Source organism: Pleurodeles waltl, chromosome 5, assembly GCF_031143425.1.
Source record: "Pleurodeles waltl isolate 20211129_DDA chromosome 5, aPleWal1.hap1.20221129, whole genome shotgun sequence".
Taxonomy (NCBI): domain Eukaryota; kingdom Metazoa; phylum Chordata; class Amphibia; order Caudata; family Salamandridae; genus Pleurodeles; species Pleurodeles waltl.
Window position 1 is genome coordinate 816,386,086 of NC_090444.1, and position 25,503 is coordinate 816,411,588.

General features: G+C 46.6%; 1 protein-coding gene across 8 annotated transcripts in view; it reads left to right on the top strand.

The window, feature by feature from the left end:
- The window catches only part of PTPRK (protein tyrosine phosphatase receptor type K), a 1,183,996-nt gene that overhangs the window by 1,035,255 nt on the left and 123,238 nt on the right, over positions 1-25,503 (top strand). For all 8 annotated transcript variants that reach the window (XM_069234833.1, XM_069234830.1, XM_069234832.1 and 5 more), the window contains one exon: positions 10,220-10,380. In XM_069234833.1, coding sequence (XP_069090934.1) covers positions 10,220-10,380 — 161 coding nt within the window. The remainder of the gene's footprint in view (positions 1-10,219; positions 10,381-25,503) is intronic.

Sequence of the window (25,503 nt, forward strand, 5' to 3'; positions counted from 1 at the left end):
AGCTCTCTGGGCCATCGTTCCAGGTTCCAGATGCCCTTGACTTCCCTCTCAGTCAGCCATGGACCGTGTGGTCATGCAGACCCACTCAGGTAACCCTAACATCTCCAGGTGAGACCTGAGCTCCACTTCTTTCCAAGCAGTGTGCTCAAGATCTTTGCCTAACAGACAATCTACAGGCATGGCAGGACTCACAGCTACTTTCAGAGTACCAGAGACCCCCCCCCCCCCCACTCAAAGGGAACCAGAGCCACCGGTAGGTGACTCTCGCGATTGTCAGCGACTCTGACCTGGTGGAATGTATTAGGTACTATCTGCTCTGTTGACACCAGCTGACTCTTGATAGTAGTCATACTGGCTCCTGTGTCACGCAGAGCCTCCACCTTCTGCCCATCAATGGTGACCCACTGCCGGTACTTGGAAGTATTTTTGGGCATGTGGGCCTTGGGCACCATTTCTCCTTCTCCCAGGGACACTAGGGAAATCTCTACCTGCTCCCCAAAGCTACTTGGGTCCATCTCCCCCCCCCCCCGAGCGCTACACTAGTCAACCCAGGTGCCTGTCCGGTAGTGGACGGTGCCCTCTTGGGGCACTGTGGATCGCCTTTGTAGTGACCATACTGGTAACACTCCATGCATTTGGGGCTAGATTTCCCTGACCTGTCATATGTCCCTGGCTTTTTCCCAAATTTGGAAAAGGAAGGGTTGCCACCCCCTCCCTGGGAATTCTTTTGGGGGCCTTTGGAGAGTTCCTTATCTGCAAGTTTATCTCCCCCCTCTTTCTTCTGTTGGGAACCCTGACCACCTTTGTGGGAGTCCCCCCCAGGTACCTTCTTGGACACTCTGGTGCTAAACCAGAGGTCAGCCTCCTCAGCAAGCTTCCTGGGATCAGTCAGCTTACTATCCACTAGGTGCTGGCGCAAATCTGTATAAGTAGTATTAAGCATATGCTCTCTCAGAATCAAGTCATATAAACCTTTATAATCTGCTACTTTGTTGGCCCGCACCCATCCATTCAGTGCCTTACTGGAGAAATCAAAGAAATCTACCCATGTTTGTGTGGTTTGTTTGGTGCTGTCCCTGATCCTCTGACGGTATCCCTCAGGGGTCAGCCCAAACTTGGCAAGTAAAGTGGCTTTCTGAAGTGGGTATGTGTTTTGATCAGGTTGATCCAATGTGAGAAGTGTCCCTCCCCAATGGCGGCACATAACCCCACATAGCTACCCCCCATTGCCCTTCAGGAACCTCATGAGCCCTTAGTGCAACTTCATAAGCAGCTAACCATTTATCTATGTCATCTCCCACCACAAAACTGGGCACCACATTTTTGGGTATACGAACCTTCTTTTCTCCAGCAGGTCCTGTCTGAATGCTGCCACCATTATTGCTGGATTCAGACTGTCTCGCCTTGATCTCCAGCTCCTTGAGACTCAGTTCATGAGCCAACAATAGTTTCTTTTCAGCCAAAGCTCTTTCAGCTTCCACCTGTTTGGCTGCTCTTTCAGCATCCGCTTGTTTGGCTGCCCTTTCAGCTTCTGCTTGTTTGGCTGCCCTTTCAGCTTCTGCTTGAATCTGTTTGGCTATTCTTTCAGCTTCAATCTGTTTGGCTGCTCTTTCAGCCTCAGCTTGTTTGGCTTCTCTCTCTGCCCTCCTCTCCTCCTGTTGAGCCTCAATTTTCAGTTTTGCCATTTGCAATTGGAACTCCCTTTCCTCTCTCCTTTCCTCTCCGGTCAGGCTTTGCATAGAGACACTGCTCCCTGGTCTGGAAGGGGGCACAATTGCAGTGGTAACACCATCCACAGATAGTGAAAATTCCTCTGAGGGGCCATGTTCTGGCTCCTCTTCCTCATCATCCTCTAAATGGGCTTCTGCCCAGGCCCTCAGCGCCACTTGAAAGTCCTCCTTTCTGGAGGCCCCTTGGGTGGGTACCCTCAATGCCCTGCAGAATCCTCTTAGTTGTTTGACCGTATATGCATCCAACTGGACTAGGTCAAAGTCCCCTGTCTGAGACCCAGTCAGAGACATGTTGAGTGAGGATTTAGTTTTTGAAAATTGTCAGGAAAAAATTGGGTTTTCAAAAAGAGATAAAAACCAAGTTGACCTTCAACTGTGGGTAGGTAGTGAAATACTTAGCTACTGTATGTCACTGCACAAATACAAGTCCTATCCTCACTGCTGGTCACCAATGTTAGAAATGGGGTTTTTGGTTGGCAGTCAGGTTACCCCCTGTCCAAGCAAAAGCCCTCACTCTAGTCAGGGTAAGTCACACACAATCCAAGATTATCCTGTGCCCACCCTCTGGTAGCTTGGCACGAGCAGTCAGGCTTAACTTAGAAGGCAATGTGTAAAGTATTTGTGCAATAAATCATACAATACCACCATATAGCACCACAAAAATACACCACACAGTGTTTAGAAAAATATATAATATTTATCAGGATAATTGTAGGTCAAAAAGAATAAAGTTGCAATGGGAAATTGTAGAGATATCACTGAAAAGTGATATAAAGTGTCTTAAGTCTTTAGAATATAAACAAAGTCTCTTTCAAGCACAAGTACCTGGTTTAGCGTGGAAAAATCTCCTCAGAGGGCCACAAGAGAAGAGGTGCGTGGAAAAAGGGTGTGTGCGTCGATTTCTCCCCAGCACACACGGACTTGCGTCGTTATTTTCCACGCGGGGAAGTCGGGCGTCGTTTTCCGGCGCGCGGACAGTCTCTTTCTGTGGATCGCGGGGATTACCAGATGTCCCGGGTCTGTGCGTGGATTTTCCTGCTTGTTCTCCGGCTGCGCGTCGGTCTGCGGGGCAGCGCGCTGAAATTACGATCTCACGGCACGCGTCGCGTCGATTTCTCCTCTAGAGGTCGGGCAGCGTTGTCCTTGCGAGGCCGTGCGTCGGATCTTCGATCGTCCCAAGAGCGTCGCGTCGATCAGCGTCGGAGTGCGGCGTTTTTCTCGCCGCGAAACAAGCTGTGCGTCGAAATTTTCGGCGCACTGAGCGTCCAAGTAAAAGAGAGAAGTCTTTTTGGTCCTGAGACTTCAAGGAACAGGAGGCAAGCTCTATCCAAGCCCTTGGAGAGCACTTTCACAGCCAGACAAGAGTTCAGCAAGGCAGCAGAACAACAGCAAGGCAGCAGTCCTTTGTAGAAAGCAGGCAGGTGAGTCCTTTGAGCAGCCAGGCAGTTCTTCTTGGCAGGATGTAGTTTCTGGTTCAGGTTTCTTCTCCAGCAAGTGTCTGATGAGGTAGGGCAGAGGCCCTGTTTTATACCCAAATGTGCCTTTGAAGTGGGGGAGACTTCAAAGAATGGCTAAGAAGTGCACCAGGTCCCCTTTCAGTTCAATCCTGTCTGCCAGGGTCCCAGTAGGGGGTGTGGCAGTCATTTGTGTGAGAGCAGGCCCTCCACCCTCCCAGCCCAGGAAGACCCATTCAAAATGCTGATGTATGCAAGTGAGGCTGAGTACCCTGTGTTTGGGGTGTGTCTGAGTGAATGCACAAGGAGCTGTCAACCCAGCCCAGCCAGACGTGGATTGTAAGGCACAGAAGGATTTAAGTGCAAAGAAATGCTCACTTTCTAAAAGTGGCATTTCTAGAATAGTAATATTAAATCCGACTTCACCAGTCAGCAGGATTTTGTATTACCATTCTGGCCATACTAAATATGACCTTCCTGCTCCTGTCAGATCAGCAGCTGCCACTTCAACAGTGTATGAGGGCAGCCCCAATGTTAGCCTATGAAGGGAGCAGGCCTCACAGTAGTGTAAAAACGAATTTAGGAGTTTTACACTACCAGGACATATAACTACACAGGTACATGTCCTGCCTTTTACCCACACAGCACCCTGCTCTAGGGGTTACCTAGGGCACACCTTAAGGGTGACTTATATGTAGAAAAAGGGGAGTTCTAGGCTTGGCAAGTACTTTTAAATGCCAAGTCGAGGTGGCAGTGAAACTGCACACACAGGCCTTGCAATGGCAGGCCTGAGACAAGGAAAAGGGGCTACTTAAGTGGGTGGCACAACCAGTGCTGCGGGCCCACTAGTAGCATTTAATTCACCAGCCCTATGCACATAAAGTGCACCTTACTAGGGACTTATAAGTAAATTAAGAGTCCAATCAGGTATGATTCCAGGTTACCATGTTTTAGGGGAGAGAGCATATGCACTTTAGCCCTGGTTAGCAGGGGTAAAGTGCGCAGAATCTATAAACCAGCAAAAACACTGTCCAAAAAGTGGAGGGAGGCAGGCAAAAAGTTAGGGGTGACTACCCTAAGGCTGTCAGGTCTAACACTATGCAGAGGACTTTTCCATCCCAAAAGGTGTCTTCCAGACTATTAAGCAACATCACACATTCATTGCACACCATTCAAGCGTGTAAATTGTTCTTGCTCATCTTGTTGCAGAATGCTACGTCCATGTCTTTAAGGCTGTAACTGTTGTTGACACCCACAAGTCATTTAAGATTAAGGAGGATGGTTAGTTAGCAGGAATAGGAAGGTCCTGGGCTCAAATAGGCAACCAAGGCTGTTACTGAAAAAGATGGACAGTTAGGCTTCTTCTGGTTCTCAGTTTATAGATTTATTGAAATGGCAAATTAATCATTACAGAATGTATGAAGTGAGTTACGATGAGAGGGAAATTCATTGTTAAATGCCATAAAGCAGTGCACCTCTAATAAAGTAGGTAGCCTCAGCACACTAGGAAATAATCAAATGAATAACAACCCCTGATACAAAAGGACCACACAGCATCCAGCTCTCTCTATTACAACAGCAGGTTGAAGTCAAATGAATGATAATCATGCTAACAAAGACTTTCCAAAAGAAAACTGCACTTTTCAAATGTGCAATACTGCAATTCACAAATATCTAAAGTCTAAAATGCCTGCATGACTAAGAAAGATAATCCTTAATCAAAATGATCTAGTGACATGTTTACAGATTTTTTACACTGTTTTAAAGTTAGCACACAATTTATGGCATGTGTTTATGTAGAAAGGCGGCTTTAAATGTAACTTGCACTGTAGACTTCTCCCTTATCTGGGAAGACCCTTTAATGGAAACACACCCCAAATGCCTCGAGACTCATGATTGTAGGTTGTGGGGGACTGAGACAAGGAAGAAATAATTAAAGTTAAGACAATTGCAGTACATAATACAAGCGTCACCTCCTAATTTCTTTCCTCCTCCCAATCTTTATTTCATGTTTTTGCCAGTCATTCTGAATAATCTAGCTAATGGAGCTAAAATAACCCAGAATTCCAAGCAATCCCCTCTATCCATTAACCTATGCAGAAGAGTGTCTAGAAAACAACATTTCCAAGCGCCACCTGTTACTGTCAGATGTCTTAGTTGCTTCAGTCTCTGAAATTCTCCTTCCTGCAGTAGATACGTGGGCTTCTAGGCAAGCAACTAACTCCTTTCAGATGATGAATCAGAGTAGCCTTTTATAAACACAGGAACCTGCTAGGTAACATCTGGCAAGGCTACCAATGCTAAAGGCAGAAAGAAGCCTTGGCACTCCAGACTTAAAAATGTACATCCCACCGTGCAACACAACAATAACTTGTGCTAACAACTTGACCTCAAGAAACCCAGCAAGTAACCTAATGGCAACTCTTAATCAACCAAGACCTAAAAGGGAGGTGTGTAAGGCAGTGATCAGTGCAGCATAAGTGACAACCACATGTGAGATATCACAGCTGTGAAATCCTTTGTTCTCTCTTCGTCCAACTTGCAGTTTTGGCTCACATCTCTGTTTTTCAATACCACAACGAATTTGGATGCACAGAAGCAGATTCTAAGCTGTCAGATGCCTCTAGATCAGTGGTTCCCAAACTTTTGACTTATGTGGACCCCGACTTCATCATTACTGGGACCCGGGGACCCCCACTGAATAATTATTGGAATCCGGGGACCCCCCTCTGAGTCATTACTGAAAGCTGGGGACCTAATCTGTTTATATTATTTACATTTCTAAGCAGTCACGGACCCCCTGAGGAGGCTTTGCGGACCCCCAAGGGTCCCCGGACCACAGGTTGGGAACCACTGCTCTAGATGTCTGTTTGATTCCGACACACATTTGTTAAACCAGTAGTAATCATTCGTCCCATTGAAAATGAGTGCAGTTTATGCTAGATCCGTTCATGCAACCTGTTTCTGCTCCAAGGATAGATCCTCTGGGTTCAAATCTCCCTCTGGAGTTAAGGACAGCAGTACGTCCTCCAAAACTCAGCTGAATAGAGTGCTGTAATATTGCTCAGTGGTGTAGTTCAAAGAACAGGAAACTTTGATTCAAATGTTCCAGAAAGTGCTCACTTACAAATCTTCACAGTGGAATCAAATACAATGGATGTTGACCGGTTAGTCCGATAATGGCCCAGACTGCCGTAACCAGAAGCCCTGGGCAAACTTCACGGGGATAGGATCAGGTTCCTGAGATCATGTCCTCAACATCAGCTGTCTTAGAAAGGCAAAAATCAGATATACAAAACCAGGGCCGTATAATCCTCCCACCTAATTGACTTGTCTGAGGAGCTGTTCACGAGATGCTGGTTCACTCTGGCTGCTAGCCCACCTCTATGTTTAAGGATTACTTCACTTTCAGTGAAGAGGAAGGCAAAGCAGCAAAGAGGGGGCCTGGAGGACCTGTATGCTGTCTTTTAGATCCATGCGTGTTCCTCTAAAACTTTCCACTCAGCTAAGTAGAAGAGAGGTTCCAAGTGGCTATAGGCGAAACCTGTTTATGCTATGTCTGATGAACACTGTACAGCCAAAGACCAATATTTGACTCTGACACTTTATCTGTTCAGGCTATCTCACCCAAAGAATACCTTGTTTGATAAAATCCAGCAATAGTAAACCACCTTCCAGCTAAACAAGCCCTGGAGATATGTCCAATTAATCCCTTGGATTCAAAGTATATATTTTTCCCTTTATTTAAAAAAAAAATCATTTACCTGTGGGTGGGTCTGCAGCACTAGGTAATGGCCTCTCCCGTCAGTGTTCTGTAGCATGGCCGCAACCGAAGCAGCTGCTTTCTCCACCCAATGAAATGGAGACTGCAGCAGGACCTGCCTCTGACTGTCGTGGCCTTCACGGTCATATTGGAGTAGTTATACAGGGATTTACTTGCTGCTGATTCTTTTTGTTTGACCTGGCTGTCCCCACCCGCCTTGCAACTGAGGCATTCAAAATTCTAGTGGTGCAAGGGTGAATCAGCGGTGTCTTGATGAAACCCGTGGGTGAAGGGGGACCAGGGGGACCACCAGAGAGGCTGTGGTGTACAGGCACGCTGGAGGAGACACCAGTCTCCAGAAGTGGTGGGGAGTATTGATGGCATGGAAAGGAGGGGAGCATCAGGCTGCTAATTTCAGGGGATACACGTATGCCGGATAGCAGTGGGAGCAAACAGCAGGGGCTCACTGGGCATAGCATACAAGGAAACAATGAATTTCAGTTTGATCAATAAAGAGTAAACTGAGTGGTGCACAGCTTTGTCACGATGAGATGGGGAAGAGAGAGCTTGATAACCCACAAGCTGAATTGGAAAGGGTGTGGGAGTAGGTTTTTCTCTTTTACATCACACTCAAGCAGTCCCAAAGACCCACATCAGGCTGCGCAGTGGGAGACTTTGCAGAAGTGGGGACTTCTCAAGGTTGACAAATATTAATGAGATTACCTAAATCTATTTGCTCTGACTTGTATACTACAGCTGCAGTGATCAACGAATCGATCTGCACCACAGAACCTAAGATTAAGGTTAATTCGGCAGAGTTCTGATGGTGGGGCAAGCCTCCCACAAAGTGGAGGAGCTTTGTGTGGAAGTGCTAGAATTCTCCCAGACCAAGATTGAAGTTGAACTGGGAAGCATTGCTGTCTATGCAGGTGCACACTGTAGTCATTATTGAGGGCCATTTGGAATCTTTGGAAAATACACGCAGAGGGACACAAGTGCACGTTATGGGGTCGCCTTCAGTCCACTCACAAAAAGAAATAGGTGGCATGGTCTGTGTTCTGTTGAAGAATGTGCTGGGGATACAGGAAGATTCTGGGATGTTTACCACAGTCTTTCTTTCCTCTACCTGCAAGGCTTGGTGGAGAAGGGGTAGGGTGACAAGACCGTCATGAGGTCTGCCAGAGAAATGCATCTTCTTCTCAATCTGATAGCCTTGAAGGGAGTTCTCCTTTGCCATTCACAGGATCTCTCTCTTTCCGAACCTGGACACAGTGACTTCAAAAATGAAGCATACTCTGTTGGGCACTAGGAAAGTGCCACTGATCATTGAGGTTCCAGTGTCTGTGAGTTATTTAGCACATCTGAAAGTAAGACTTGCAAGGGAAGCCCGTTATTTTCACACAGGAGGACTCCTTTAACATGTTTCTCTACAAAGCTCAGACGTTGGAACACAATGGGTAGCCAGAACAGAATGGTGTGAATCGCCTGAATTGCTTTATCTCCCTGAAGAGACGTCAGACGTCATGTTTTTATAGGAATATGATTTGGAGGTTGCTTCTTCTTTTGTCACTGTGTTGTGCGTATTTTTCCTTTTACTTCTTACTCTCTTTTGCGAGTTCTTGTTGTATGCCGCATTTAGAGCACACACAAATAGAAAACTTTAGAGATTAGGTCCTGGTTAAGTATTGGCAGCATTTCGAAGGTGTGGGTTTGGGGAGGCTCGTCGTTCAGTTTGTCCTCATATAAGTGGGCATCATTGGTGTGTAACTATGGATCCTCTCATCAATAGCATGTTTTGAACCTATCACGAGGCCTTTCCAGTCGGTATCTCTGTACTCTTATTGCTACAATACAGTAACAATTTTCCACACCCTTTCTTTGTGCGCAGTTTTATGTCTGCTGCTTCGGGGCTCCTACTAATGCTTTTCCTACCTTCTGGCTACTTGGTAGTCTCTGCTGAGTTTCTTGTGGACCCTTGTTGCTACACCCTTTAAAATTCTCCCAACTCAGTTTCTTTCTCCATGCCTTCCTTTAATGTGTGGTCCGTTGCTGCTGTTTTCTGTACCCTTCTCTGGCACAGAATAAAGCACTATAACTTGCTGCTGAGGGCTACACTGGTTGTTAAAGGCCCTGAACCTTAGTTATAAGCCAGAGACTCAGGTGAGGGCCTATAATAAGGGAGAGGCTCTTTAACAAATGGTATAGCCCAAAGCAGATAGGCTATTAGAACATTTTGACCTACTAACGGTAGAATGTTGTAAATCAAAAAGGGAGAAACGTAAAGACAGACATTGAAATGTTGGAGCAGAAGGCTTATGGCAGCTATTATAGGCCTAAACTTGCGACTAAAGGCTGCTCAGTGCAGATCTCTCCACTGCTGTTATTTTTCTTTTTTTAAAGCGATGGGAAGCCTTCAAGTAGCCATGTTCTATATAAGACCACGCAAGATGTTATCCTTTACAGGTTCAACCCTTCTAAAGCTCAAGTACCACACCATGTCCACTCAGCATCGAAGATCAATCTGCTAATTAGGGTATACGTTGGTGTCCCAGTCGCAGGTTCTGTGTCCATTGATCCTAACATGAAATGTGTAAGAGGCTCTTACTTGATTTGTTGTATTAGCGGGCCGTGTGTTTACCTCGAATAAGATCGTGAGTCGCTCTAGAAGTGTACTGTTGCTATCAAGAGTACATTAAATAATGGGTGCCCAGGACCTCATAGCAACCATGTTAGAATTTTTCTAATGTTACTTATAATTATAGTTAGTGGCATGGTGAAATCAATGTAGATTGTGTGTAGTTTCCTGGTTGATGTCTAGTTGTGTTAAATCTACCCCCGGGACTATTTAGCACAATTGTTTTGCGACTTTCAGTGGCTGACTGCGTCTGCCCTCTTCATGTAAAAACGAAATACCTTCAGTCACGGAGTATTCGTATGTTTGCAGCTCGTAGTTAATTTTAGCTTATTCAAAAGCACGTATTCGAATTCGGGCAGAGGTGTTTCTCAAGCGCATTTTTGTTATTTGTTAACCCATTTTTCTTTGCTATAAATTTTAATTTGGTAGCAGTGCATTTTGCGTGCTAAACTTGGGGTTGTCTTGTGTTTTATTAAAGATAAATAAATAGGCATAAGTGTCAGTCAAGCCATCTGGAAACGCGTCCCTCTGTTTATGTCAATAATTATAACATACACCCTCGTGCGGAGTAAGGCAGTTGTACCATATAACAGCAGACGCTTCAATTTTAAATTCTGAAATGATTCTTCTTTTGCAGCAAACTAGCCAAGAAACGAAAGGATGCGATTGGCAACACGCGTCAGGAAATGACCCACATGGTGAATGCGATGGATCGGAGCTATGCAGACCAAAGCACACTTCATGCAGAGGACCCGCTCAATGTCACCTTCATGGACTCCCATAACTTCACCCCGAGATGTAAGTAGTGCCTTGCGCGTGGCATCCGACAGGCACATATTGGTCCTCTAAAATTCACTTTGATTTCGCAGGGAGTGTGTATTTCAGACTACTTACACTATTTCTAGTTCCAGAACTGTGATTACTTTATGTCCCCATTTCTGTTTAAAAAAGTGAAATGAAACACCGTTCCATGTTTTGAAAACTACCAAACCTACAATGGTTCTGAATTGCTGTACAAGAATGACGAGGAAAGAGATACCAACACACCTGTGTGACACTGCTTTTTGGGGGTAGTGGTTGTCCATTAGACCCTATTTTCAGATATGCACATGGCAAGATGTCTGCTTTGTTTCTTAAGCGTAATCATTTGGAAGGAAGAGCAGGTGGCGGGAGCATCCCCCCACTGACGAAAAGCACAAAAAGGGGTAGTAAAAGTATTTTATTATCCCTTTATTTTTCCGACTTCGTAGGGCAGGGCGGGGCCAGCCTTCTTAACATCAAGTGGAGGAGGAGTAGTATGTGCGCTTCTAAGTGCACTTCAGTTTGGCTGGCCGAGGCTGGCCAAACTGACATGCAAACTTAGAAACTCTCTATCCGGCTGTAAAATACAGGAGACGAAGCGTAGTGCCCCACTCCTCTCCCCCCCACCCTTAGCGGCATTTCTGCCCGCTCAGGCCAATCGCAACACTTCTTTTATGCTGTGTAACAGCATGAAAGAAGCCTTGTGATTGGTTGGGGAGAGAAGACGAGGCGGCTGGAGCGGAGCTGCGCATCACAGAGGGGCAGGTATGTTTTTTTTTATTTTATTTTTTTATTTTAACTGCCTCTCAACCCCTTCCTGGTAGCAGCTGTGACAGAGGAAGAGTATGCTGAATTATTTTAATTTGAGGATCTGTCACCTGTTTCGGAGAGACAATTCTAACTGCAGATTCCTCACCCTTTAATATTTCCCAATAGTCAGACTGGATCCAGAAAATCTTAAGCAGAACCCCTGCATACCGGTAGGTGTTGTTGTGCGGCTACTTGAGCGTTCTGCTATAGAAGTGATGAACGGAGCTGCACATAAGCACCACCAATACTTGTTGACTTTAGTGCCTTTCTTTCTGCCCCATCGGATGCATTCCGGACCAACCCCCTGCTCTATTTGAGACACTTATCTCTAAAATATACTTTGTGAAACCTAGGGTGCAAGGGAAATTGTAATCTCTCACGACTAGAGTGTTTAAGTGTTGTAGGGACTGTAGCAAACAAACATCTGTAACAGTTCCCCATCAGGTTTGCCTCTGGTGCCTTGAGTCTCAATATGACTCCAAGGTCTGCAGAGACTGTGCTTTGATGCATTCCAATGCCATCCAGGACCTTGAGGCAAAGCTGTACATTGCCAAGCACTGGAAAAATTCCACGTCATGACTCGTTAAACTCCATGGGAAGGTCCTGTTCCGCTCTGTCATTCCCATGGGCGATCATTGTTGCAGTAAGTCGAAATAAAAACATAATACATCCAAGCATGTCTGTGCTTAGTCCTGCCAATCTTGAATCCCAGAAATGGCACAGGTGCCCCTGTCTCGCTTCCAAACTGGATCACCTTTGGAGCCCATACCAATCCTCTTCCCTAGGCAACCAAAATCTCCAGGTCCATTTTTGACACTGGAGCAAATTGAAGAGTTCCACAAGGCCATGTTGTGTCTTTGTGGCACACTACCAGCTCCCTATGGCATGCCTTTAGGCCTCAAGGTGCTGTGAGGGCCTCCACCTGGGTACTCGCCGGCAGGTTTTCCCTGGACACCAACTGGATCGTCTGGACCCGCTACATTCTCTGCATCAGTCCAATACTGGCACCAAGACTCGCACCAGACCCTGGGGCATCAATGCAGGATGATGAAGCTCACCTTGTTATGCCTTCTAACTCTGAGACAGCGCCATTTCAACCTTGACAAAGGCCACACTCTTGCTCACTGCGGCCTCAGCCTTTGGGCAACCTTTCAGACCCTGATACTGGGACCTTACCTCAATGAAAGTCCCAAAGAGGGTCTCACCCTATGTCCCAACAATGGTGTCTCCTCACAGGCACGCTTGTTGAGACTTACGTGAAACCTTCTTCTGAACCTCTGGTACACAGGCAGATTGCACGACATCATTGCCCCTGGTAATCTGAATTCCTTGACTCATCATTCCACTACTGAGAGTCTAAACTTGCTGACCTTAACAAGCAAAGTCAACCCTAATGTATTACCTACCACACCACCGGACAGGGAATCCAAGTGCATTGCCTCCTTTGGCAAGTGTTCATTGACCAGCTTAGTATTAGGTTTCATCACTGCTAGCTGCCTTTGTGAGGTATTACACCCACACCTGTTGGGGCTCCATCGCAAAGGTTCTTGCCTGGTGTTCCTGATGACTTGTGTCCTACCATTATGCATGCAATTTAGGATGGTCATGATGTGCCAAAGTTTACTATTTGCTGTGGCTTGAACACCACGGATTGCCTAGACAGGGCCAATGGCACCAGTGTGGCTCTCAGGAGACATGCATGGATGAGGCCTTGGGCTTCTCCTGCAGCATCCAATCCATGTTGATGAACATGCCTTTCGATGAGTGTTGTCATTTTAATGAGAAGGGCAGACTCTGCCCTTGAGTGTATTAAAGAAAGTTGGGCCATAGTGCTCCTTGGGCATGTCTGTCCTAGCTCATCAGCCACACCACCAGTTTTGCTCCCTCCGGCTTCTAGTATCAGCAATAACTGCAGTTGTCTAACAGTCTCTCCAGTCCTTTCGTGACCGAGGCCTCAGTACTCACAGATCATGTAGCCGACAAGGGCAATGTGCAGTCCCCCACCCCTCCAGCTGCTGCACCTGCACCCACTTTAGTTTGTCCTTCCAGACACACAACTACCCTTTTGGAGGCTGAGTCCAACATTTTCTACATGGATGGCAGGAGGTAATGTTGGACAAGAGGGTACTACAAATTGTTCAGTGGGGTGACACCCTGTCGTTTTGGGCTAACCTGCTGTGCCTTCCATCATCATTAGGATAGAGAGGACACCGGCAACAGAAGTAGGGTCAAGTTGTTACTCCTGCTACTTTCTGGTACGGAAGAAACACACCTGCCTTTGCCCTATTTTAGATCTTCACCCTCTTAATGCCTTCCTGCAGAAGGATAAATTCAAGATGCTCACCCTGGCCCAGGTCTTGGCTGCCTTGACCTTTGAGATTGGATGGCAGCATTGGACCGGCAGGACGCCTATTTCCCCATTCCTGCCCTGTAGGCCCACAGGCGCTATCAACTTTCACAGTGGGGCAGAATTATTTTCAGTTTGTTGTGCTCCATATTGGCTTCACCAGTGTCCTTCGGGTGTTCACAAAAGTGAAGGCATTGGTTGCAGCACATCATCGGAGGTTCCAGTTTTCCACTATCTCGACAACTGGCTGTTGAGGGTGGGCTCACCCCAGGCAGTTGTCACCTCCAAATGAATGCAGACCTCTTTAAATTGTTGGGGTTCATGGTCAATATGCAGAGGTCACACCTGACTCCTTTGCAGAAGACCCCCTTTCGTCAGAGCCATCTGGACGTGGTGCAGTTTCACACCTTCTGTGAGAAGACATATGATCTTGATGTTTTATCTTCTCTCCCAGAACTCATGAGGATGACTCTGGGGTTGATGGCCTCCTTCATCCTGTGGGTGAAGCACACAAGGTCGCATTCGTAGGCTCTGTATTGGGGCCTGAATTCCCTGTGGCCATAACATCAAGAGGGACCTCTCCGATCAAGTCCAGATTTTTCCAGGAGACTGCAAAGGTCCTGTAGTAGTAGTTATTGAACTGTAGTTGGGTCAGCGGCAGACCCTCTCTCTCTTCCCACCCAGATCTAACTGTAGTGACAGATGTATCGCTTCTGGGCTGGGGCGGCTACTCGGGAGAAGTGGAGATCAGCGTTGTCTGGTCTCCGGTGGAGCTCTAACGCCACATCAACCTTTTGAAGCTGCTCACCATCCTTTTGGAATTGAAAGACCTCCTGCCACTCATCTAAGGGAGGTTGATGGAAATACTTAAGGACAACACCACTGGCAATTGATTGTACAACAAACAGGGCGGAGGGTGGTTGTGGACCCTGTTCCAGAAGGCACTACTACTCGAAGTGGCTGGACCACCAGGGGATATTCCTGGTGGTTCACTATCTGGCTGCATTGCTAAACGCCATGGTGGACAAACTCTGTTGTCGGTGTCTAGTTGAGCATAAATGACACACCCAGAGGTCTTTTCTGCGAATGAAGAGAACCTTGGCTTGATCTGTTCGCCACTGCCGAGAACACGCAATTTCTGAACTATTTTGAATTGAACTTTCCCAGCTGTATCTCTCGCAGATGTGTTCATTCTACTGTATGCCTTTCTGCCAATACCTCTCCTATCCCCAGTTCTGAAGCTCATCAGGGACAACCGAAACAAGTCAGCCTGGTGGTACTGGATTGGACAAGAAGAGTGTGGTATATCTGTCCTCTGATCATACTGTTGCTTCCGTTGGGTCTTCTGTCACAGCAACAGGGCAGGGGTCTGCACCCACGTCTGCTTAATCTCAACATCCATGCTTGGAGATTGAGCGGCAACAGTGCATTAGACTTCGCTCCCTAGGTTGTTCATGCCATTTTGGCAGCCAGGAGTCCCTCCAGCAAACTGGGGCCAGTTTGTAGCTTGGTGTGCTACTTGGAGATTGATCATTTTCAAACCAAATTTTCCATAGTGTTACTTTTTCTGTTTCTAGCTCGGGAACGACTTGCTTTGGGCACAGTTACAGGATAATTATGAGCTCTTTTGGCCTTCTGCAGGTGCTGGATATCCATCTTTGTTTAAATCACCAATTGTGATGTGTTTTTTTAAAGGGTTGCAACACGTTTCTGCCTTTCCTTTTATTCTGCCTTAGTGGGATCACAACTTGATCCTCACATCCCTAATGTGTACTCCCTTTGAACTGCTGCATAGGTGTCCAATTCAGCCTCTTGCCCTCAAAACATTTTTTCTCATAATCATAACATCGGCACCAAACCGCCATGCAAAACTGGGTCTGAGAACTTAAGCCTTCTCTATTGTGAAAGGAGTAATTCTTTTTCATGTCAGCCGAACTATTATCCTTCCAAGGTTCTTCGCTTACCCCTCGAAAAAGGAGGAAAGACTCCATCGGTTGGATCCTAAAAAAGCTCTTTGCCTTTATATCGATTGTACAAGGAAACCTCATGTTAATGATGAGCTTTTCATTGGGTTCACTGGGGGCAAAAAAGGCAAGGCAGTGCAAACGAGGACAATTTCTTGTTCAATTACCTGTGGAAGGCCTGAGGGCCCGTTCCACCAGAGCCAAAGCTTCTGCCATTGCTGTGGCATGCGGAGTGACTGTTCTGGATAATGACCTGCAATGGACAGTTATTGAAAAAACACTATATACTTCCCTGACGTGGTTTGGAAAGGTATCTATTTCAGAAGGAACAATGTGGAGTTTCCAGCTTAAAGAGTAATATCTTAGCCCTCAACAATGACATTCCATGGACCACTCTGTCATGATACAAGCACCTTGAGATATTTTTCAGGGAAACTTTAGTCTTTTATGTGACTCATGAATGAGAATCTTGCGTTGAACAAACAGATAAACTGTTTCCTGTTTTCCTTTTCCCACTTCCATTTTCCAAAATGCAGTTACTGGGCTCTTTTAATGTTAATCTATGCTACTCTTCTCTCAGTTATCTTCTATTCAGAGACGTGCAGAATTTGTGAGGCCTGTAACATTTTACAGCCCCTAATTGTTGGCCCGTAACTGCCATCTAATTTCCATCTATATTCAGAGCGCCTGATTCAACAGACTTTGGACCATTCTGGGACTACATTTCCCAGTGCGCACTCTGTGCCGCCATGTCCTCTTCTGAGACTGTGGCCTCCTGTATCAGAGGCCGAGCCCATGTGGACTTACAGGACACTTGGCTTCCTCACCTAACAAACCATGTAGGGAGCAAAAAAGGCCCGTAGCAGATTGATGCGTACACTGCCTCTGCCATCCTGCATGTACATATTTTCTCTTTTCAGAATTATATATTTTCTAGCAGTATTTTGACTAAGCCGAAACCACATCAGACTTGGTTGTGGCCTAGTTATTTTAAAATTTGGAGCACCAATCTGCATAGTGCTCCTCCTGCATATGTTGCACTCTTGCAGAGCAACTCATGCCTATACTCTTGGACAGCCTAAGTTCCAATACATACCACTGTGTTTATTCTGTAGTGAGATTTTAATTGTTTGTCTCACTTTTCTGTTTTATGTAGCCTCTGTTTATTGACTTGAGTTGTCAGTATGATGCACCAGAGTGTTTACACAAGTACCACGTATGTGATGTGCAATATCACATATGCATGACCACAAGAATACACCAAAGATATACAAAATGCACAAGAGTGATATATAATTTTTAATTCCTCTCCTAATCATATGTCTTTGCACTATTACATAATTTCAGCTGACTACGACGGTGGACTCCCCTTACACCTACTGAGGCTCACTGCCAACATCACTATATATATACCTATATACACTTCCACTCTACTACTTCGCAAAGTGACGATATTCAATTATGAACAGAATTCCTAAAACCTCTTTGCAGGGACATTAACCAGACAGAAACATGTTGACCCTCTCCTATTAGGTTGAAGATCTACCCCCTCTCAGTTTTAATCTGTCCCTTGGGGCACCAGAATAAATTCATTGATCTGATAGACTTATAGTTGCAGATTCCTTACCTTAGAACTACCCCCAGGCGTCAGACTGGATCCGGAGATTTTTCTTCAAGCAATACCCTTGCGCGCCATCAAGTGGCGTCGGTCGACTCCGCATTAGTCGTTGGCGTCTTGGTTGCCATTATGATGCCGGGGTCATACATAGGTGCCGCCTCGGCACGGTGAAGTCAGTTCTTTTCTTTCTGTGCCAAGCGCTGATCTGGAGAGTGCTACCCTGTAGTTTATTGACCAATTTTGACATGTTTGTCGTGTTTTTTGGTGACTTTTGGTGTGTAGAGGATGTCCCCGAAGACCAGGTTCAAACCATGTCATAATTGTCACTGCATGATGTCAGTGGTGGATCCGCACCCTGTCTGTTTGTGGCATTTAGAACGCAACCAGGACCCGAATTTGTGCTTCAAGTGCCGGACCATGCATCCGAATGCTTTGAGGAAGCGGTCCCTAAAGCTGCTTGCGGCCTGGCGCTCTACTCGGCATCGCTCCCACTCGAAAGGAAGGTCTCAAGACTGTTTGAGGAGTCACCACCACTTGTCTTCTTCCAAGTCTTCGGGTCACTCGGGTAAGAAAAAGTTGTCATTGAAAAAGGCTCTGGCATTGTTCGACTTCACCTTTTGGCTCGGCTGATTCTACGCGTGAGGAGCATCAACGCTCCAGGCCTCTGTCCTAGAAGCCCACGTATGGGTGCGCTCCGTGCCTCCCTGAGTTTCCGGGAGCCGGAGTGACCCCTTCCCAACTCAGAGAGTTCTATGTTGCCATGTGTCTCATATTTGTGAAGTCCAATCCCCTACGGCTCTGTTTGGACCTGGGGGTTTGGCTAGGGGTACCTTTGGGTTCTGCGCCGGCGGCTTCGGCCTCCGTCTCCAAGGGCCCCTCTGGATCCACTATAAGATGCGTGTTGACGCCGGTTGTACCATTGCGACCTTCCCCATGCCTGCTAAGTCGTCAACACACTCTACGTCGGTTGGGCCCATGATTGATGTCGACCCAATCCTAACTCTCAATGACCAGGAGTCGGAACGTGTCGGCGGACGCTGCTTTTGACTTCAATTGAGCCTACTTACCCCAGGTCGGATTCAAACCCTTTTTCCTATGGGTACGGATATGAGGAGGGATTGGAGGGGTCTCTGAACCTTTATGAATACCATCTGGATGACCCTAAAATAGACTGGGCACAGACATTGGGCGAGGCCAGTGTTCTGGATACTTCTCCAGACGCTGTCAAGCTTTCTCCTCCTACTGTGGCTATGGTGGAGGAAGCCTCAGTAGGGCGGCTGAGGTCATGGGCCTCAAACTGCCCACTGTAGCGGTCAGGACTAATCTCCTGACGGAGGTGCTTCAGCCTGGGGGCCTTAATTTCGGAGTCTCTACTCCCATTCAATGAAGCCCTCACTGATGTCCTTCTGGGTCCTTTAGGGCATTTAGTCCAGACACAGCACAGGGGCTTCTGTGAACAGGACAGTCGCCCGATGCCATCTGCCCGGCCAGAACGACCTTAAATTCCTGTCCCAACACCTGAAAGTATTGTGATTCAGGCTTCCTTTTCTTCTGGCACATTCCCCTGTTTTTCCCCGGATAGAAAATGAAAGAGACTGGACCAACTTTGGAAAAATATGTTTACTTCCTCCAGTCTGGCGTTGCGGTCAATGAACACTGCATGCCTTTTGGGCCACTATACCCACTCATTGTGGGATATGGTGTGCAAGTCTTGCTGCAGATCCCAGAGGAGGCCAGGGCTATCATATCGCAAGCTGTTGCTGATGGGAGAGACACAGCGAAGTTCACTATTCGCTGTGGGCTGGACATGACCGACTCTCTGGATAAATCGGTTGCATCGACAGTGGCCTTGAGACGCCACACCTGGTTGAGGACATCTGGTTTTTCGGGAGTTGTCCAACAATCCCTAATGGACATGCCCTTTGATGGCACCCGTCTCTTCGGAGACAAGGCGGACTCAGCGATTGAGAGGTTCAAGGAGCCCCATGCTACAGCTCAGTCCCTTGGCCTTTTGACTGCCCCTCATCCACAACAGCTCGCCTTTCACCCCTTTTGTGGACACGAAAGGAGCTCCACGTTGCGTCCCTTTTCCAGCCACCATGCCACCCACGCTACTCAGCCCCTGTGTGGCTCTGGATGCAGAATCCCACAGACTCGCGGGACAGGGAACTAGAGGTCTGCCCAGTCCACCCCTGCGGCAGCCTCCATGCCTTCCTAGTCCATTCCCCCATCTCATACCAGTTGGAGGCAGGATTTGCCACCGCCTGCCTCACTGAGAATCCATCACAACGGCCAGGTGGGTTTTGCAGATCGTCCGAAGGGGCTTCTCCATCCCCCTAGAGACTGCCCCTCCGGCCATGCCTCCATCTTACAGCCACTTACCGGAGGATCATCTGGCACTTATCCGTGAGGAAGTCGCAGCTCTCTTGGCCAAGGGAGTCGTGGAGAGGGTCCCTGCACCAGAAGTAGATTGTGGTTCTTATTCCTGCTACTTTCTGGTGCCCCAAACGGACAAGGGCTTACAACGTATCCTAGACCTTCGGGCCCTCAATCTCTTCCTCAAGAAGAAGTTCAAAATTCTCACTCTGACTCAGGTCCTGTCTACCCTGGACCCAGGAGACTGGATGGTAGCGTTGGGCTTGTAGGACGCTTACTTCCATATGCCCATCTTGCCTGTCCACAGACGTTACTTGTGATTCATGGTAGGTCACAAGCACTTTCAATTTACCGTGCTCCCCTTCGGCCTCACTCGGCCCCTCGGGTGTTCACGAAAGTGATGGAAGCGGTTGCAATTCATCTGTGCAGGTTAAGGGTTTCAGTCTTCCCCTACCTCAACAACTGGCTGTTGAAGGCGGACACACCCCAGAGTTATCTCCCACCGTCAGACTATGCGAACCTTCTGCACATGCTGGGGTTCAGTATAAACATGCTGAAGTCACACCTGACTCTGTCTCATATGCTCTCTTTCATCAGAGCTGTTCTGGACACACATAAGTTCCGGGCCTATCCTCCCGAAAAGCGAGTCCAGGATTTTCTGGCTGTGATTCCGATCTTTCAACGTCTATCCTGGGTTTTGGTGAGAATGAATCTAAGGCTGCTGGGCCTCATGGCCTCCTGCATCCTGCTGGTGACATGCAAGATGGCATATGCGAGCTCTGCATTGGGACTTGAGGTTCTAGTGGGCACAGCATCATGGTAATATCTCTGACATGGTCCGGATCTTGTAGGGGCCTGAGAAGGACCTGCAATGGTGGCTTTCGAATCAGGATTGGGTCAACGGCAGATCCCTCTCCCTTCACCAACTCGTCACTCCTGGGATGGGGCAGCCACATGGGAGAGGTGGAGATTAGAGATGTCTGGACTCCACATCAGTCTTCTGGAGCTCTGGGTGATCAGGTTTGCATTCAAAGCATTCCTTCCCTCTCTCAAAGGGAAAGTCATACAGGTGTTCACAGACAACACTACCACCATGTGGTATGGCAGCAAACAGGGCGGATTGGACCCTTTGTCAAGAGGGTCTGCACCTCTGGATGTGGCTGGCACATCAGGCCATTACCCTGGTGGTTCAACATCTGGCGGGCTCTCTGAACGCCAGAGCAGATGAACTCAACCGTTGATGATAGACAATCACGAACGACATCTCCTTCTGGAGGTGGCACAAGGTCTCTTTCAGCAGTGGGGAGAGCCTTGGTTAGATCTGTTTGCCTCCACAGAGAACGTGTGCCGTCAGCTGTTTTGTGCATTGGAGTTTCCGAGGCTACACTCACTCGGAGATGCTTTTCATCTCTAGTTGAACTCAGGCCTCCTTTACGCCTCCCCGCTTACACCACTTCTGTCCAGAGTTCTGAACAAGATCAAGCATGACGGGGCCCAAGTAATCCTTGTGGCTCCAGGCTGGGCACGGAGAGTATGGTATCCATAGCTTCTGAGTATTGCCACAGATACTCCAACCAGACTGCCCCTTTGGAAGGATCTCCTGCTGCAGCAAAAGGGGACTGTCCTCCACCCGAACCTGTCCAATCTTTGCCTTCATGCGTGGAGATTGAGCAGCAGCAGTTGACAGCTTTTGACCTTCCGTCCGAAGTCTGTGACGTTATCTTGGCAGCCAGCCGTGCCTCCACCAAAACAGTATACGCCTGTCATTGGCATAAATTTGTGCCATGGTTTACCAACAAGTCTGTTGATCCCCTCTCCTCTCACTGAGGTTCTTTTGCTCATCCTCCCTTTAGCCCAGCGGGGCTCTACTTTGGGCGCCCTTAAAGGTTACTTATCGGCTAAGTCAGCCTTTCTTAGATTGCCAGACCAACTTACCTTTTCAAATCTCCTATTGTTGGTAGATCCCTTAAGGGACTTGCCCATTTGTTTCCTCCCACTCTGTTTATTATGCCCCAGTGGGACCTCAATCTGGTCCTCACGTACTTAATGTGTGCCCCTTTTGAGCTGTTACACAACTGTCCTTTGCAGCTCCATACTCTCAAAACTGCATTTCTTGTTGCCATCACCTCTGCTCGCAGAGTGAGTGAGCTTCAAGCTCTTTCTTCTAAACCCTAATTTTTGTCTGTTCATCCTGACAAAGTGGTGCTTGGTACGAGGGCCTTTTTCCTTCCCAAGGTTGTGCCTTTTCATGTAGACCAATCCATCACTTTACCTACTTTTTTACGCACCCCCACATCCTTCTCATGAATAGGAGAGACTCCAGCGTCTAGATCGAAAAAGAACGTTGGCGTTCTACCTAAATCGTACTAAAGATTTCCCGGGTGGACAATCAACTCTTTGTTGGGTATGTGGGTGCAAAGAAAGGGAGTGCAGTGCAAAAGCATACCATCTCATGATGGGTACTACTCTGCATCAAACTGTACTACGCTTTGGCAAAGAAGCAACCCCCTGAGGGCTTGCATGCTCACTCCACAAGTACAACTGCTGCTTCCACTGCGTAAACACAGGGAGTTCCTGTCCTGGATATCTGACAGGCAGCAATGTGGGCATCGCTGCACACATTCACCAGACAATAATGCCTGGGCAGTCAGGTCCGCAGAGACGGCTACTTTGGTCGTTCGGTCCTGCAGGACTTATTTAGTATGATCTTGGTTCGGAGCCCACCACTGAGGATGGTATTGCTTGGGTACCTATTCTAAGGTAAGGAATCTTCAACTAGAAGTCTCTATCAGATGCATAAGTTACCTTCGGTAACGATTTATCTGGTAGAGACATATTCTAGTCGCAGATTCCTTACTGACCCACCCATACTACTCACTTGCAAACTGATTTCTAGTGAGAGGGATTCCCTTTTCAGGGCCTTAGCTCTGGTGCACCATTTTCAGTGTTCTTTATGGATTCGCACTTTGGCGTGGAAAATCGTGAAAAAAACCTGACGTCACCGAGGCAGCACCTATATACGACCCTGATGTCATCACGGCGACCATGACGCAAACGACAAACCCGGAGTTGACCGTCACCACCTGACATAACTCAAGGGTATTGATCGAAGACAAATCTCCAGATCCAGTCTGAAACCTAGGGGAAATTCTAAGGTAAGGAATCTGCAACTAGAATATGTCTCTACCAGATAAATCGTTACCGAAGGTAAGTAATGTGTTATTCAGCCCACCAAGTGGTAGTTTTAACCTTTTCTATCACATACCCTGCACTCTAAATCCACATCATCAGCTCTCATAAGGCCCTAACTTACAAAAACACCTTAAAAGCGCCTCCCTTGGTTAAGGGAGTTACAGCCCAAACCAGGAACCATTAGTCCTGGTGTGAGGAGGGACTCGATGAAGCATGCCACCTAAGGGTGGGTGATAGTTAACATCCTTAACAAAAGAACTTGCCAGTAGTACAGATCTGCCCCACTTGGTGAGGATTGATCTCATTAGATTAGTCTTATAGACAGCATGTACTGTTTTGTGCAGTAAATGATCTTGATATTTGCCAGACTCTCCACAATGTCATGAACCACTATTGTCTGGCCAGCCAGGTCAGTTGAGACAGGCAATTTGCCCACTCAGTTCTGTTCAGCTTCTTGGTCTGATCCAGTTCATAGAACTTCCACCTGAGAAGTACTGCATGGTGCCTTTTCAGAAGGTGAGGAACATTCAGTTAAAGGTACCTGTCACAAGAACAAGTTACTTAGCCTTAGTAACGCTCTTTCTGGTAGATACTTCATCTAATTGCAGGTTCCACACCAGCCCTCCACCTCGCTGCTTTTTCAACTGCCTCCTTTTTTCATCTAATAAGGTTGCAGGTTTAGCGATCTACAGATTGGGGAAAGCCAATTTGCTTGTGGGTTCTGCATCCATGGGTACGAACAACCTAGAAAGTAACTGACATCAGCATGCATAGGTTTTGCTTTTATGTGGCTCCTTTTGTTACTTCTAGACTGAAATGACATCAGCTCAGAGTCGCACAATGCCATCTACTGGCCCACAGGAGAACTGCTGAAGATTTTCTGGATCTGATGTCTGGAGAATATTCAAAATGTGAGGCCCTGTGGTTAGCTAAAGTATCTACCAGAAAGATTGTTACTGAAGGTAAGTAACCTATTCATCGGCAAAGAGGGTGGTGGGGGTCTCATTTATAGTTCCACATTTGTTAGAGTTCTCCCTCTGTCACTCACCTCACAAATAAGGTATTAGATCTTTGGTGTTTCATTATGAGAACCAATAGGGGACAAACTTGTCTATGTTGCAGATTGCCTAGTGGGTGTAAAAGGGAATATTGCAACTAAAATTTATTGTGAAAGTTATGAAAACGGAATAAGTCCCTTTGAATTTAGGAGTGTTACATGTACAACAGGCATATTTATAAAATACACACTTAAATTTCGCATTTAACTTAAGTTGAGCAGGCATTCCACTGCTATGTTGGAGTCTGTATTAGTAAAACCTTATCAGTTGCTTAATGAAAGTTTCCTTTCTGCACCTATAGTGGTGAAGTGTTGATACGTAGTTGCATTTACAAGCCATTCCATGTTTTAATTAGCATACTTAACTGTCAGAAGGTTGTGGAGAGACCGTGCTGAATAGGCAAACGTTTTACACGTGAGTGTCTTTCAACATGGAGACACGATATTATTGTTTAGTGTGCATCCAAGGCTGAATATTTCTGCTGCTCTGGTAGATTTAGGACATAAATCTCATCCTTTATGGACTGAGTGAGCTACAAAAGCTGAGGCTGTGTTCTGTAATGTCCCATTACTAACCATTGCCACAGACTAGATGTGTTTAATCTCAACAGCGTTATGGTTGGGATTTGTAACATTTGATGTTTTTTTTTTTCGGGGGGGGCCTCAGTAATACTTGCTATTAATGTTGTAAGCTTGGATTATGTGATTCTGGTTTCTCTGTCAGTGATGGAGATCTGCATGTTTGAGAGGACTAGCTAAGTAATGTGTAAATCACCAGGGATTAAGGTGCCTATAGGCTAGAGAATGATGAAAGCCAAGTTGAAATCGGGATAACAGACTGTCAGAAACAAATAACCAAAGTTTTGGCATATTCAGATTGTCTTTATCTAGAGAGATGTTATGGGCGCATATCTAGTCTCTACAGGTCAGCTCACCGGTGCTGTTAGTTTCATTCTGAAGGAGCACCTCCAGAAAGAGTCTTCGGTTGAGTTAGAAAGGTGGTGCTGATAGTGGAAAAAAAATGGACTAATTCAACAAAACACTTTAGTCCGACAAAAAGTAAGATCGTGTAATTTGGAACGGTTCTTCGTTCCCTGCTTGGTAAGAATTCACAGGTAAGAGATTTGCACAGTGTAGCGCATTGTATTTTTTTAATTCTCCGTTTTAGCCCAGTCTCGGTAACTGCAAAAAATGCAAAAAAAAAACACAATGAAGTTCCTTCAGTCCAAGCAGCCCCCAAAGGGATCGCCAGCAAAAGAGTGTCTGTAATAGTTCTTCTCGGAATGTCATTTCTGTAGCACAATCCCAAGTAAAGGAATGTCAGTAGAAGAAACCACAGCATAGTATTACATCTGAGTAAATATTGGCATTGGCAGCCATTTTTATGCAGATCATTTAAAGTGACTTTAATTTCTTATGACTCCATAGAAGAACATTATAATCTAATTGGCCAACATTATTACCATCTAGAGGAGTTTTGAGCTTTATGAAATATATTGTGAGGTCCTTTCTGTTGTTGATGGACAACCGCTTGCCAAATCATGGAAAACAACCAACAGTTGCACTGGATTAAATAGTAAATGTGTAGCTATTATCGCTGATGAGTCAAAGACTTTGTGAGCGGAGATCCTAATTATTTTCCACTATTTAAGTCCATCCAGATACGAGGTTCCTCGCCTGTTAGCAGGATCTGTTCTACTGTGATTTCTGTGATGCCATGCCAGCATAGATTTATGTGCATGTGTATATGCTGTTC